The sequence below is a fragment of the Brassica oleracea genome, chromosome C3, assembly GCF_000695525.1.
Source record: "Brassica oleracea var. oleracea cultivar TO1000 chromosome C3, BOL, whole genome shotgun sequence".
In the NCBI taxonomy this organism is placed as follows: Eukaryota; Viridiplantae; Streptophyta; class Magnoliopsida; order Brassicales; family Brassicaceae; genus Brassica; species Brassica oleracea.
The window spans coordinates 13,191,652-13,206,640 of record NC_027750.1 but is presented as its reverse complement, the minus strand read 5'-3'; the positions used below and the strand labels follow the sequence as shown (position 1 = coordinate 13,206,640).

At 38.2% G+C, this 14,989-nt stretch overlaps 2 protein-coding genes across 2 annotated transcripts; both read left to right on the top strand.

Moving 5' to 3' along the window:
- Positions 1–1,213: 1,213 nt before the first annotated feature.
- On the top strand, positions 1,214–2,981 carry LOC106328069 (60S acidic ribosomal protein P0-1). The gene is made up of 4 exons (XM_013766425.1): positions 1,214–1,632; positions 1,719–1,787; positions 2,134–2,625; positions 2,699–2,981. The coding sequence occupies exons 1-4, from the start codon at positions 1,375–1,377 to the stop codon at positions 2,837–2,839; spliced, it is 960 nt and encodes a 319-aa protein (XP_013621879.1). The 5' UTR covers positions 1,214–1,374; the 3' UTR covers positions 2,840–2,981.
- A 10,206-nt stretch (positions 2,982–13,187) lies between these two features.
- Positions 13,188–14,656, top strand: LOC106335859 (nematode resistance protein-like HSPRO2). The gene has a single exon (XM_013774505.1). The coding sequence runs from the start codon at positions 13,285–13,287 to the stop codon at positions 14,551–14,553; it is 1,269 nt and encodes a 422-aa protein (XP_013629959.1). The 5' UTR covers positions 13,188–13,284; the 3' UTR covers positions 14,554–14,656.
- Positions 14,657–14,989: the final 333 nt, after the last annotated feature.

Sequence of the window (14,989 nt, the reverse complement as noted above, 5' to 3'; positions counted from 1 at the left end):
GTACGACCTCTTTACGTGGAAATCTTACGAGGAAATGACGAGAAACAGTTTACGAGTAGTTTACGAGGAATTATTTATGAGGAAATAACGAGGAAATGTTTACGACCATTTTACGAGGAAATCATTTCGTGGTTGTTACGTGTATTTTGCGAGGAAAATCTTTCAAGGTATTTACGTGTAGATTACGAGGAACTGTTTTCGAGTTATTTACGAGGAATTGTAGCGACGTCCTTACGAGGAATTGTAGCGACGTCTTTACGACGAATCGTTCTACTTCGTCTTTACGACGAAATATATTCCTCGCTAAGTTACGACGAATTAGCGAGGAAATATGTGTTACGACGGACGTGTAACGAGCAAACGCGTTTCCTCGCTAATTCGTCGTAAAGCCTCTTTTACGACGAAATAACGAGGAAAACCGCCCTCGTTAAGATTATGTTTTCTTGTAGTGATTGAATACACCATAACATTAGGAATCATGGTTCAAAGAGTGCCCTGCACATATCATCATGATATGCTTTTCAAAAGGATCATCATCCTATTTGGACACTCCAAAGACAAACCAAGAGTGACCCACTTTCAGAACCTATACAAGAACAAAATAACCGAAGATGATATGTTTTGTATATATGATTTTACTTGTATATAATTCAAGATGCATGGGTACTAATACAATATTATGTATGTAAATAAGTTTGACATACATTGACCATTGGCGCCCAAAATCATTATAAGTTGTATGGTTTATAAGCTAATTAGAAAATAAAAAATAACAAAATTATAAATAGGTATAAGTTTTCGGGTTGGTTCTTTTTGGATGTAAACTCATCGAGTCCTATGCGTTTAGACTCAGTTTGGTACTTGAATATTTTTTATGCGGATTTGCATCAGTTGATTAGGGAGATCAATATCATCATGACATATTTTTGGATCAGTTTAGGTTTTTTTTTTTCGACTCCGAGAAAAATGCCTAAGACGTTCCATAATGCACCTTCCAACATCAAATTCGCACAAGTTATCGTCAAGGTTTACTGGGCTAAAGAGAAGTTGACACATTTAACGATGTAGTGGGCTAAGAGCACACTGAGCCCACATCGCAAGCCCAACAAATCTAAACCGTTAGATCTAGGTCATCGCAGAGAACTCTAACCACCCCCCCGGTAACTATATAAACCCTAAAACCTTCTCCTTCAACCTCCTCCATAGTCTTTCGCAGCTTTTTTTTGTTTAGGGTTTCTCTTTTCTCCTCTTTAACTCACAAAACACTCTCGGAGGTTAAAGCGACGGCGCAAATTCGCTGTCCGCCTTGTACGAGCTCGAGCTTCGTCTTGGCCCTCACTTTATCATTACCATCCTCTGTTAATCGAAGTATCAATGGCGGTGAAAGCAACGAAGGCGGAGAAGAAGATCGTGTACGACTCGAAGCTCTGCCAGCTTCTGAATGAGTACCCTCAGATCCTCATCGTCGCGGCGGATAACGTCGGGTCCACTCAGCTTCAGAACATTAGGAAAGGTCTGCGCGGAGATTCGGTTGTTCTCATGGGGAAGAACACGATGATGAAGAGGTCTGTTAAGCTTCATGCTCAGAAAACGGGAAATGATGGGTTTCTTAATCTCATGCCTCTCCTTCAGGTTCGTTTCTGTTGATTTGTAAGTGAAAGTTGTGATCTTTGTCTGTGTAGAGCTTGATTAATCTTGTTTATGAATGTGTGTGATAGGGTAATGTTGGGCTTATCTTCACCAAGGGTGACTTGAAGGAAGTCAGCGAGGAGGTTGCTAAGTACAAGGTTTGTCCGAGCTTCTTTGGCATTATGTAATAATGTTGTTGCTTACTTTAGACGACAGTCCTTGTGTTCTGTAACGTATTACTCTGAGATTAATAGTTTCATTTTGTGTTGAGACGCAGCCACATTCATGATGATGTTGAAAGTATTAGGTTTACTGAGTTTCATATTCCTACATCTGTAGCCATTGTGTTCTTTTTTTTTGGAATTAATTTAATATTTGATTAGAGAGCATTCTAGTTTCTGAGGTTAACATTTTTAGCCTCCTTCTAGTGCTATGATTGATTTATTTATAACATAGGTTGTACTATTAATTGATGAAAACTCTCATGTTCTGTTTGTTAAACAGGTTGGAGCTCCAGCTCGTGTTGGCTTAGTTGCTCCAATCGATGTGGTTGTGCAACCAGGCAACACTGGCCTCGACCCATCGCAGACCTCTTTCTTCCAAGTGCTCAACATTCCAACCAAGATCAACAAAGGTACCGTTGAGATCATAACCCCTGTTGAGCTCATCAAGAAAGGCGACAAGGTCGGCTCCTCCGAGGCTGCGCTTCTAGCCAAGCTCGGAATCAGGCCGTTCTCTTACGGTCTCGTCGTGGAGTCGGTCTACGACAACGGCTCAGTGTTTGACCCCGAGGTGCTTAACCTCACTGAAGACGACCTTGTTGAAAAGTTTGCAGCTGGTGTCTCGCTGGTGACCGCCCTTTCTCTTTCCATCTCTTACCCAACCATTGCAGCTGCGCCTCACATGTTCATCAATGCTTACAAGAATGTTCTCGCTGTTGCCTTGGCTACTGAGTATTCTTTCCCTCAGGCTGAGAATGTGAAGGAGTTCCTCAAGGTTAATAGCTTTCTTCTTTTGAATATTTGATTAGTCATGAAATATTTTATTAACTGTTTATAATATGGTTCAGGATCCAAGCAAGTTTGCAGTTGCTGCTGCGGCGGCTGCACCTGTTTCCGGAGAATCTGGTGGAGCTCCTGTGGCGGCTGCTGTGGTGGAAGAAGCTGCGGATGAGTCTGATGGGGACATGGGTTTCGATCTGTTCGGCTAAAATATATGCCGTCTTATGCTTTGCACCAAGTTTATCTTTATGATTATCAATTAAAGGAACACTTTATTTTCACTTTCAGAATTTTGTTGGTGCATTCTTATGGATATTTTGGTTATTTATCTAAAACAACTTTTTGGTTTTAGTTTTATCTCCGTCAAGATATTTTTCTATGACCCCATTGGGCGTTATTCTTTAGTTACTACTGTTTCCTTATTATATACTTTTGGTGTCCAACTTACATCATGTTGCTCTGAAATACAATATCAGCAAAATAGAGAAATCACGTTTTTTGGGTCTTTACGTTTTCCTTATCCCTCATAGAACTAGTGGAGATAAGCATGCCTTTTTCTTTGATTGATTGATAGGCATGATTTTGTTGATAACTTGGGAAGAAAACAAAGTTTATGAAAAAAATAGATTAGAATCATGCTACGCCACTCCCATGAGAGGAGGAAACATAAGCATGGGAATTGCGGATTTAAAAGAGGAACATGTCGTGCCACTTATAACTAACAGAATAATTTCTAGAAGAAAAAGACACGATTTATGTGGTGGTGCTAAATTAACGTCCTGTATAATTTTAGAAGAAGAAAATGAAGTGAAGGCTTTTTGTGGACAAGGATCTGCTATAGCATTTTGTGATGACATCGGTGTTATTATATTATTACGTATTATTCCAATTTCCAAGTTTTTGTCAAGTAAAAGTCAAAAATGGACAAAATTGTGTTTTGTCCTTGTAAACTTAGAGAGAAGTGAGAGAAGAGAGAAGAGAGAAGTCAGATCTACTCCGGTGTACGGCCGACGCGTGAGCGTTCGTGCCGTCGCCGGAACACTTTTTTCTTCATGGTTTCTGGTCCTTTCCGCTTCGTTTTCACAGTCCCGTCAACGATTGCCTTGTCGGAGCTCTGATGCTGAGGCTCTCCATCATAGGTGGTTCGGCTTTGGAGTAACGGCGCAGTCGTTTGAAGGCTCTCGGTGGAGATGGAGCGGCTTGCATGTTCAGTCGGTTTACCCGGGAGATGGAGGCTACCCTCGATCCATCATCGCCGGTCCTTATGCGGGGGAGGGTGAAAGCTTTCTCAGTTTCACTGACGCGGCTCTAGCTTCCGGGAAGAGGAGGCTCAGTCAGTTCTTTCTTCGCCGGTTTTTGGTCACGGAGAGTGGAGGCTTACAAAGCTCCGCGCTGCCGTCATGGAACCCCATGTCTTTTGGGTTGTGGTGACTGGATCGAGGTTATGAAGTTTGATGTGTTTCGTGGGTCAGATTTGGTCATGTGGGTCGTAGCGGATGAGATCTCAAGAAGATGAAGCTCTCCGGCGACGGTAACGAGGGTGAAGAGGAGGATAGCGGTGGCTCTCGTCCTGCTTGTCTAGGGTTTCCGGTGATTCATAGGCGGAAGAGATCTCGTTCAAACGATTGAACTCTCCGACGGGAAGACAAGGCAGCGTAGAAGAGCGATGGTCTCGCGGAGGCTCTGTAGTCTCGGATCTCCGGCGAAACGTGGGGACGGTGGTAAGTGTCGGTGGCTGTGCGAGGATGGGCGTTCAAGTCGAGGCGGACGACGCGTGGCGGGCTGATGAGCCAGATTCTTACACGTGTTAAAGCCCATTCCTCCTTGACGCGCGTCTAGGTCAAGTCCGACGTAGCTGTTTGGGCCTTGGGCCATTTTCATTATTTGGGCTTCGGCCGTTTTTAGTTGCCGTTAGTTCTGTGGGCTTTTTGGGTTGTATTTTGGTGTACTCAGTCTTCGGCCGTGGGCTAGGCCCGTTTGATTAAAAAAAAAAAATTGGAAAAAAAAAAGTCAAAAAAAAGAGGCCGACATATACGAGGAAAATGAGAATATGTTTCCATGTTCCACAGCGGATGTACATCGAATTGGTACCAGTTTTTACATGAAACTGTCACATCCTCAGTATAGTTTCATTTCGAGATTTTTTTTCACAAACCATGATGGAGAGATCACATGGACTGCTGTATGCCTGGATGGGGCTAAGTCCAAAGCAATGCAGTTAATGCAGATAAGTATAGTAAGAAGATATAAAAGAGGTAGGGAGAAATATAAAAATTTAAGAATGTCACATCAAAGAATATGTATGTTTATCTATTTGTGTGAGATCTCATCCACATGCAAGTAAATAGTATAGTAGGAGATGCCTTCTCCTCTCCGGCATTTATTCAGCATTTTAGGCAGCGTAATGTGCTCCCATACAAAATTTTATCCGAATCATGCCATCTATTCCAAGTTAAATACTAATAACTAAAACTCCATTATCCATGGTGCTAAAAATCATTTATGATATAAAAATATTGATTGTTCGGATACCGTTGTCACTTAAAATATAGGGTGTGATTGACGATCGTTGTAGTTACTCTTCGTAGCCACAATTATACCCATAGCTCTAGATTTACACCAATCTTGATTTATATTTTTTTTAAAGCTCAGTCTTTTTTTTTACTCCACAACACTTCTTTAAATTTATGTCTTTATAATTGCTCTGCAAAGACAAATTCCTACAACCCAAATTAAAAATCTAGAGTCAAAGCCAAAATAATCACAGCAATATTTCTACAGCAAAAAAAAAATCACAGCTCTTACCAATCACACTCATATATAGATGTTAAAATATGTCTGTTAAAATATATGTCTTATATTATTAAATAGTTTTGCCTTCAATAAGAGTTCTAAATAATATAAGAACGTAGAGCATTTGATGTTTAGAGGAGGCTCGACTAAAACTAAGACTGTAATTCTTGGTTTGGTGGTGGATATCTACCAACTACAAGCATATAACTATCTTCAGATATGCCCAAATCAAAGCAATTAATTGTTAATGATGTTACTTGATTAAAAAGAATAATAAAGTATGATAGAGAAGAATGGATAATGGTCGGATAAAGCGGCCGGAGACATGCTTCATTCATTCATAGGAAACCTCTTTTTTAGCTCAACCTTTGTAGACTATCCACCAACTATTTTCATTTCATGATTTAAATTTTATAAACAATAAGTATGAGTTTGTCCACCGACAAGGTATGATTTATTTCATAAACGATAATCATGAGTTAATCCACAAACAAGGTTATATAACCAAACCAAATCTATTGTTGTCTCCACGATGCAATTAATATAAGAGTGTACAATATAAGTATATACTCTAACTACTAATTAAAAATATCCAATAATACAACATCAAAAATGATTATGTGGAGAATTAGAAAAAACAACTAAACACAAAGGTAAGTTGGTGAGGGTCCCATCTAATTGGATTAATCAGCGGCGTAGATAAACGTGAAAGCCAATCAGCGTTCCAGCTGGCTTTCGCCACATGGATACTTGTTCTGGAACCGTTAACTTTCTCCGCCCGGACCACGTGGCAGTTAAACCGATAGAGTTGGACCAAGTTGGTGATACACATGACGAATCCCCCGTGTTGTTTCCTTACGCGTTAGACCACCTGACTGGTCGTCAAAACGGATGGAAGCGGCCAGTCCCCGACTTTTAGACTCTTATCAATCTTATCATATTCAGTGACAAAAAAAAAAAATCAATCTTATCATATTTTTTCTTTTTATTAACCGAGATAAATGGACCGAAAGTTCAACTATTCTAAAATTCTTTTGGGAAAATTGTAGTTTGAGGCCAAAAATAGGTAATTATATCCCATTAGATTAATCTCATATACTTTATATCTTATTAGACTAATTATTTTTAAAATACCAATAATGCCCTTAATTTTAATTATAAATTCGAAATTACAATTAACAAAACAATTGTTAAATATTAAAATATAATAAATAACTAAAGTAATTAAAATAGAAAACATTAAAAATCCTCAAATAAAAAAAAGCTAAACCTATACTTTATGTCCCACGATTTTTTCTTTTCTTAAAAATCGATTTTTTAATATATGGAAACTGAATATTTCCAAATATTTTCTTCTCATATTTTTTTGGAACTGGTTATTCTTATCCGTAGAATACAGTAAATATGTAGAATTCGGTTTCTACATGTTTTTAGATTTATAGTAATGTGTAGATTTTGATTTCTACAGGTTTTAGATTTATATTAAATTGTAGAACTTGTTTTCTACAGGTTTTTAGATTTATAGTAATGTGTAGATTTTAATTTTTACAGGTTTTAGATTTATAGCAATCTGTAGATTATGATTTCTATAGATTTTAGAGCAATAGGTTAATCGCGGAATTTAAAATCCCTAGAAACAAAGCCCATCAGAGGGAAGCTACAACCCAAACAAAGCAATAACCGACCACAGATAACATAGTCCAGAGTCTAAATCAGCCGGATGTCTTGCCATGGTACACCACCAGCCAAGAGAGCAAGCAACAAGACGTATAATCCAAAACAAAAACTCACCTGAACCCTTCCGTCCACGATAAAGAGCCAGAACACACAGAATAGCACAACACCGACCACACTAACAAGAACCACAAAGAACCGAAACACCTGGGCAAAACCTTCCAACACAACCGCATCTTCATCCGATTGAACCAAAACCAAAACCTCAACCTCATTATATTTCTTCTAACAACCAAGAAGAAGCCACCGAGTACTTATGAGATCAGCGAACACACCATGAATAGGAAGAACTCTTATTGAAAGATGCAGCGAGGACTCCTTCAGGACTGGAAATGGATAGGTGACAAAACAAAACTTCTTTTCAACCAAGTGCTAATCCTATTCTGCTCTCAAACGTGCCATCACGCCATTGCTGAATAGAGACTAGAGGTAATTATCTCTACTCTAATCAAAGATAGAAAGAGTTCAAACCATCAACTACACCATACGGCAAACTAAAACCAAGAGAAACTAGATAAGAGGAAGGGACCGCAAACAGGTGAATCTCATGGGTAGAGGAGATCGACGCACTTCACCGGCTCCAGACTCAACCATCTAGCCCAAGACCACCGCAAGGCCACGACGAAACACGAATCCTTCACTTCTACCTAAATTGAACGGTGGAATATCAGAAGCGCGAATCCAGTACGATTCACCGACGACGGATACCAACCAGACAGCCCATGACCACCTCGACAAGTATGACCAGAGATGAACTCTTAGATCTGAATCCTCTTGTTCGATCCACATCCAAAGCTTAAACAAAACACAACATAAACAATGAGAAAGCTAAAGAAAGCAAACTAGATTGGCGACGGTGCTAAAGGAGCCACCACACGCCGGTCACTGGAGATTCAATTGGAGAAGTCGAAGAGTGGAAGAAAAAGCACGGGAGAGAAGATAAGGTTTTTATTTATTTATTATCGATTCTTAATTTACTTTTACTTTCAAATTAATTTTTACTACTAGATGTTGAAATATCAAAATTTTAACTGTTTTTCCTGATTGTGGAGAAAAAGAAATTAAAATGTAAATGATCAAACATTTCCAAGTCAATGAAGGGAAAAAAATTGGTTGGATAATCGAAGTACATAGTGTATTAGTGTAAGTTAATTTTCCACCATACATGCAGATAACATGAATTTCAAGCGTTTGCTTTTAATTTTTACCCTTTTCAAAAAAAAAACATGCAATGATCTATGTTTCCACCAAGTATAATTCATTTTTTCTTCTGGAACATACGAGGGTCATTGTTTTTCGTATTAAAAGTCCGGGATAGTGTGGTCGTGTTGTAAGATGAGGGGCTAGAACGCTAATATATTACAATTTTGATCAACTTGCTACGCGAAATTAAATCATATTACTCATAGATTACCTACACAGTTATGGGCCATACATTTGCATATCCGGAAAGAAGATCAACCCATGGAATGCACCTATTCTTGAAAATTAGTTTGAGCTTATTTTATATATCCATGTTAATAATTAAAAAACAAAGTCTCCAGAGAAAATATTGTATAGACAACAAGACTATGTATTAAGGCGAAATAAACTTTTACAAAAGAGCAGGAAAGAATTAACGTGAAAGGAATTCTAATAGGTAAACACATATATATTCTTTTGGTACTTAGTTGTATACATTTTTCTTAACTGTTATCCATTAAAAAGTAGGATAGCATATATTTCGAATAACTCTTTTGTTTTCTTCTTCCAAAGATAAACGTATTATGTATTGACAATTGAAGTATTAATAGGATTGATAAATGTTGTTTTCTGGCTGTGTGTTTGCAAGTAAAACATGATACGAAGGGTCCAAATCCTAACGTTTTATAAACATTTTTTTAAGTTAGAGATGTTAAATGTAATTGGAGAAAATAACATAAATGAAAGAACATTCATTGACCGGATATAAAATGTTTATGTATTGTATAATTTGTAGGGACCGGTGGTTGCTTGTTTCATATGATCTTTGGGACTATCCCTAACTGAATATGTAGATGAGGTATATTATTACGTATATGTACTATGCAATAATTTTATTTTCCCCACGAAAGATGACTTATTTAGTTATTTAAATTCAACGTTAAGGAAGAACAAGGAAGCATTCAAGGAAAGATAGAGTATAAGACAATCTAAAACTCTTGGCATACTTTTAGTTTTTAATGTAATAGTGTAGTGACTAGTATATCAAATAAAATGTGAATATTAAATGTACTTTTAGATAGTGGTTTAGTGCAAAAACTTAGATTCATTATGTTGCGAGCAGAACGTCTAATAGCATGTGCTATTGGAACGGTCGAACATGACCCGAATCTAAAATTTTTAAAAATATTAATTTTTTTTTAAAAAAGTAAGTACATAAATTTGGTTTATAATTTCAAATCTTTAGATATACTCTTAAACTTATAATATATAATTAGAAGAAAAACCTCAAATATATACAGATAAAACTATTAACTAATAAAACTATTTCATTTTATCCTTAATCATATAGTTAATTTTTTTTTTTGAACCTTAATAAAATTTGAGATAGCCCTGGACTTCCTAGTTTGAGTTTTCATTAGAAATGATGTTTTATGTCATCTCATCGGGTATTAGTGCCGTCTAGTTTTATGTTTAGGAGAAATTAAGGCTTGACTTAAACTCTTCCCAGTTGACAAAAAAATAGAACGTGAATTAAGAAATGTAAGTATTGTGTACTAACTATATCAATCAAATTCACCATTCTTTCGTTTAACGATTAACATACACATCCACTAAGGTTAAGTTATGGTCATAAAATAGGGTACATGTACTTAACTATATAAGGTTAAATCTCAAGCACTACTCCAATCTTCCTCACATTATTTTGGATAAGCTTCGCATCTATATCCTCCTACTTCTTCTGTTCATGTGACTTTCTTTTGTTTTGTTTATCTCGCATCCATACCACGGCGCTATCTAAATACTTATCCACACTAAAATAATCACGTTTTATATGAATTTTGTTTTATCATTAGCAGACTATGTATTTGATTATAAAATTTTTCTGCGTTTTAAATGGTTAATCATCCGATATGAAACATGGAAACAATATAATGTTTGTTAAGGATACACGCATCTCGCAAACGCTAAAAAAACAAAATATTCACCTGCAAGTATAAGCAGTTTTTAGCTTTGAAATTAGTCTTTAAAATTATGTAGAGAAAATTTGATCCAAAAAGAAAAAGAAAAATTATGTAGAGAAACATGTTTTGAGAAACTGAAAAAAGCAAAGGAGTTTTCTCAAATCTTTTGATGTTCAAGTTTCGAATAACAATACACCAAAACAAGTTACGAAAGGGTTTCATATGGTTTTGTGTTGTTTTCGTGTTTGATATCATATTTGTTTTAGATTAGTACAAATAGGATACCATTGATTTGAATTTGTTGTATTAGGTATACTTTGTATACATGCATGATTTATGTTCAGTTCAATGAACATTTTAATGTTATATGAAATAGATGTGCACAGTGCACCATATACCTATATATATGTATTTTATTTTTTTGGTAAGAATGTAAATGTCATTAATAGAATGAAGGTTTGGTTACAATGATAATGAACCAGAATCTACTGTTAAGCCATTATGTTCTTAAAAGCCGCAAAAAAGTCTAAAAAGAACCTCTAAAAAACTAAAAATTAAATCCAAGCAAACCACCAAAGGTGAGCATTGAAGAGAATAATGGTACTAGAACAAGAGACAACATTTTATTTCCCAAACAAACCACTTCTCAATCACCAGGAGAAATCGAAAGAATAGCCAAAAGAGGGTAGTTTGGTCGGACACTCACCCGAAGGCTCAAGGCGGCTTCAACGGAGGCGTCTGGCAACGGCTCTGAGGCACCACAAGAGAAGGACGCCGAGCAAACAAACCCATAACTAACGCGGTCATGGACAAAAGTTCAAATCCAACATGACACCGCTGAAGATGAAGAGCAAATACACTGATCAAACGCAGGTGGTACAAAACGCTCTTTCACCGGCCACGCGACCTAAAGGATGCGGCAGAGACATCAAGAGTAGGAACATAAGCTACAACCGGAGGTATGCAAGGAGGGAAAGAAACACAGAGAGAGTTGGAGACTCTCCATCAGCAGGCTGAACAAAAGGAGAGCAAGAGCTCGACCTCCAAGCGAGAACACCACCACGGCATGTCGTCTTCAAAACCCTAGGCGACAGTATCATCAAGCGAGGAAGGGAACCACTAACTTTCGCTGTAACAAACCATGGTAGTTGTCTGAAGGACTAAGGGAAAGAGGTCCTCAGTGGTGAGCCTCGACACCACCTTTTACTCAAAGAGAGAGGAGAAGCTATAGTATACCTTGAGACAAGCCAGAGAAGAGAGCGACTGGAGCGAAACCAATGAGCAGGACCGGCGACAGCAGCGACACATCACACAGATCCGGCGGTCTCGGATCTCAGATCTACCAGATCCGAGCGCAATCGATCCAACCAGAGCCGTTTCGAGGTCTCTGAGAGATCCTAAGGTCGTCACACCTCGCCAGTGCTCCAGATAAATCTAGGACTCCCTTGGTTTCGGCTAGACCTGGAGGAGAAATCCGGAGACACCAAGCAAAGAGGTTGAGACGAACTGAGAACCGAAAAAGAGAGAAACGAGAACCGGAAACGAGATACCGACGGTGGCGGAGAAGACCCACACGACAAGCTTGCCGATGATCTCCTCCACCGAAACAGAGATCAGATGTTGGCGGCGCTAGGATTAGAAAAGAATTTGGGGAAGAGACTGACTTTCTCTCTCTTAATTTCAATAACTTGGTTCCCATATAACTATATTTCTATCTAACATATATAGCTAATTCTTTTAACTGGTATATGGTTTTAATTAGATTGGTAATATAATTCGAAGACCATTTGCATGTTTGTTTGAAATTTGTAATTGTAGATCTATAACCATACATACCAAAACTATAATTTTTAATGTTTATTTCGTTTTGAAGAAAAATATACAATACAATTTGTAATACCTACAATCGTGGTTTTACCAAGGAAGAATACTTACGAACAAAAAAGTTATAACTATGAATTTAAGTGGGTTCTGCTGCTGATAAGTCACAACCCATAACGCATTATTGACTTTCAAAATTATGCATCTGCAGGAATTTTATATTCATGTCGATCTAACCGTATATTATATTGCAATAATAACTATTTAAAATATTATATATTGTATATATATATGTATGTAACATGTTAAAAAGCAAATTTATATTTTTTTTCTCCAAAAACATTTTATATTTATAAAATGTAATGGAGGAATCTTTTTATAAATGATCCAAATACAAATCATATTCGGGACTTCATTTAAAATCAAACATATACGAAGTTGATATATTATGTCTAAACCAAACAATAAGATGAAAAAAAACTTTACAGAATACACAATCGAAAAATTATTGCCGATAACATTTGCCAAATAGATAACAGCCATTAACGTTACAGTATAAATAAATAAGTACAGATATCATAAAACTGAGACTTGATTAGGAAAAACAACACCACAGATTACTAGTACTAGATTTACATAGCTGCTTTTAAAATTCGAGAGGATAACTAACCACTTAGCAAATTTGTATAAATGAACGTAAATTCATTTAATCAACAAGCATTTTTTTTTTTGTTGTCATCCAACAAGCATTTATTTAACCTTGATAGGAAACAATACAAAAGCAATAAAACGATTATCTTATCATAAATCGAGTAGAGATTAAAGTGTATCCTATCATCTTGAACCCCAAAAAAAGAAAAAGATTATCCTGAAATTAATCCAATACACAGTCCCATTTTTTTTCTGAAAATAGATTAAAAATATTCAAATTAATTCAAGAGAAAAAAAGAGACCGCGTCGCTTGACTTTCGAAATAGTAACGTCGGTATTCCATTCCACACGCCTTTCGCCCTTCCCTATCATGCTCTATCCACTTCTCTCTATATATAAAATCCTCCTCCTCTCTTTCTCTACTCATAAAAATTCAATTCGAATTAAAAGAAAAAAAGAAAAAAGAAAACCAAAAAGTTTCGAAAATAGCGCAGAGAGATTATACAAAAATGGTTGATATGGATTGGAAGAGGAAGATGGTGTCATCGGAGCTTTCTTCCAAGCTCCACGTCACTATTCCGTCTCCGTTCAAGGTCCCCGTATCCTCTCCCATCTCATGCTCCGCTCCGGCAGCTTGCTCCGCCTACGAGCTTTACCTCCGCCTCCCTGAGCTGAAAAAGCTCTGGTCGTCTCGTGAGTTTCCGCAATGGAACGATGAGCCGATTCTCAAACCGGCTCTCCAAGCCTTGGAGATCACTTTCAGATTGATCCTATCCGTTTGCTCCGATACAAGACCTTATACAAACCACCGCGAATGGAACCGACGGTTGGATTCTCTCGTCACGAATCAGATCCAGCTTATAGCAACGATCTGCGAAGAGGATGAAGAAGGCGATCGATCAGCTCCACTCGGCGATAAACGGAGCTCGCTCAGCTTGCTACCTCACCTAGCCACGTGGCGCAAATCGGAAGCGTTAGGGAGGAAGATCTTGTGCACGATCGATAACGAGATGCGTCGGTGCAAGTACACGCTCGGACTCGGAGAACAGAACATCGCCGGGAAACCGAATCTCCGGTACGACGCCGTTTGCAAACCTAACGAAGTTTACAGCCTCAAGGATAATCCGTACGCGGATCACATCGAGAACGAAGAGAATCAGACTCTCTACGTCCTCCACCAGATCCTCGAGTCGTGGATCCACGCTTCGGGAAACCTCTTGAGACGTATCAACACGAGGATCAGCGAAGGGAGATTCGGAGACGCGGCGAGCGATGTGTACTTGGTGGAGAGGATCTGGAAGCTTATGGCGGAGATCGAAGATCTCCACGTTCTAATGGATCCTGAGGATTTTCTGAAGCTGAAGAAACAGTTACAGATCAAATCCAACGGTCAAAACGATGCGTTTTGTTTTAGGTCTAGAGGACTAGTGGAAATGATGAAGATGACGAAGGATCTAAGGGAGAAGGTGCCGGCGGTGCTGGGTGTTGAGGTTGATCCCACCGGCGGTCCGAGGCTGCAGGACGCGGTGATGAGGTTGTACGCTACGAAGGGAGATTGTGATAAGATTCATCTGCTTCAAGGGATGCAAGCGGTGGAGGCGGCGGCGAAGAGATTTTTCTTTGCGTATAAGCAGTTGGTGGCGGTGGTGATGGGAAGCGCGGAGACGAGTCAAGAGTCGCGTGACTCGCTGAGTCAGATATATATGGAGCCGACGTATTTCCCGAGTCTTGACGCGGCGAAGACGTTTCTGGGAGAGTTCTGGAGTCACTTGGGATGAAAGTAACGGTTGTTGTTTTATATATAAATTAATTTTGTGTGATTAGACATTGTAAGTTACCGAAAATTTTGGAACATTTGAATACAGTTCATTTTATATGGTGTGTGGTCTTCTATCAACGACTAGTCTATGGCGCTGTTCCTTTGTATATCTAGAAGATGCATCCAGTTCATTTTATATGGTGTGTGGTCTTCTATCAACGACTAGTCTATGGCGCTGTTCCTTTGTATATCTAGAAGATGCATCCAGTTCATTTTATATGGTGTGTGGTCTTCTATCAACGACTAGTCTATGGCACTGTCTGTTCCTTTGTATACGTAGAAGATGCATCCAGATAGTCTATCGACAGATGTTGTTCGTTTCTTCATTTCGTTTATGCATCCAGATGAATCATCTGAATGTAAATATGTTCGTTTGCTTTTCGTTTTTTTAACTT

What these genes read in the sequence shown, in the direction of transcription:
- LOC106328069 (XM_013766425.1), top strand. Translation starts at nt 1,375, where the DNA reads ATGGCGGTGAAAGCAACGAAGGCGGAGAAGAAGATCGTGTACGACTCG. An exon ending in AGGAGGTTGCTAAGTACAAG is followed by an intron (nt 1,788 to 2,133) that starts GTTTGTCCGAGC and finishes TTTGTTAAACAG; the next exon opens with GTTGGAGCTCCAGCTCGTGT. An exon ending in ATGTGAAGGAGTTCCTCAAG is followed by an intron (nt 2,626 to 2,698) that starts GTTAATAGCTTT and finishes AATATGGTTCAG; the next exon opens with GATCCAAGCAAGTTTGCAGT.
- LOC106335859 (XM_013774505.1), top strand. Translation starts at nt 13,285, where the DNA reads ATGGTTGATATGGATTGGAAGAGGAAGATGGTGTCATCGGAGCTTTCT.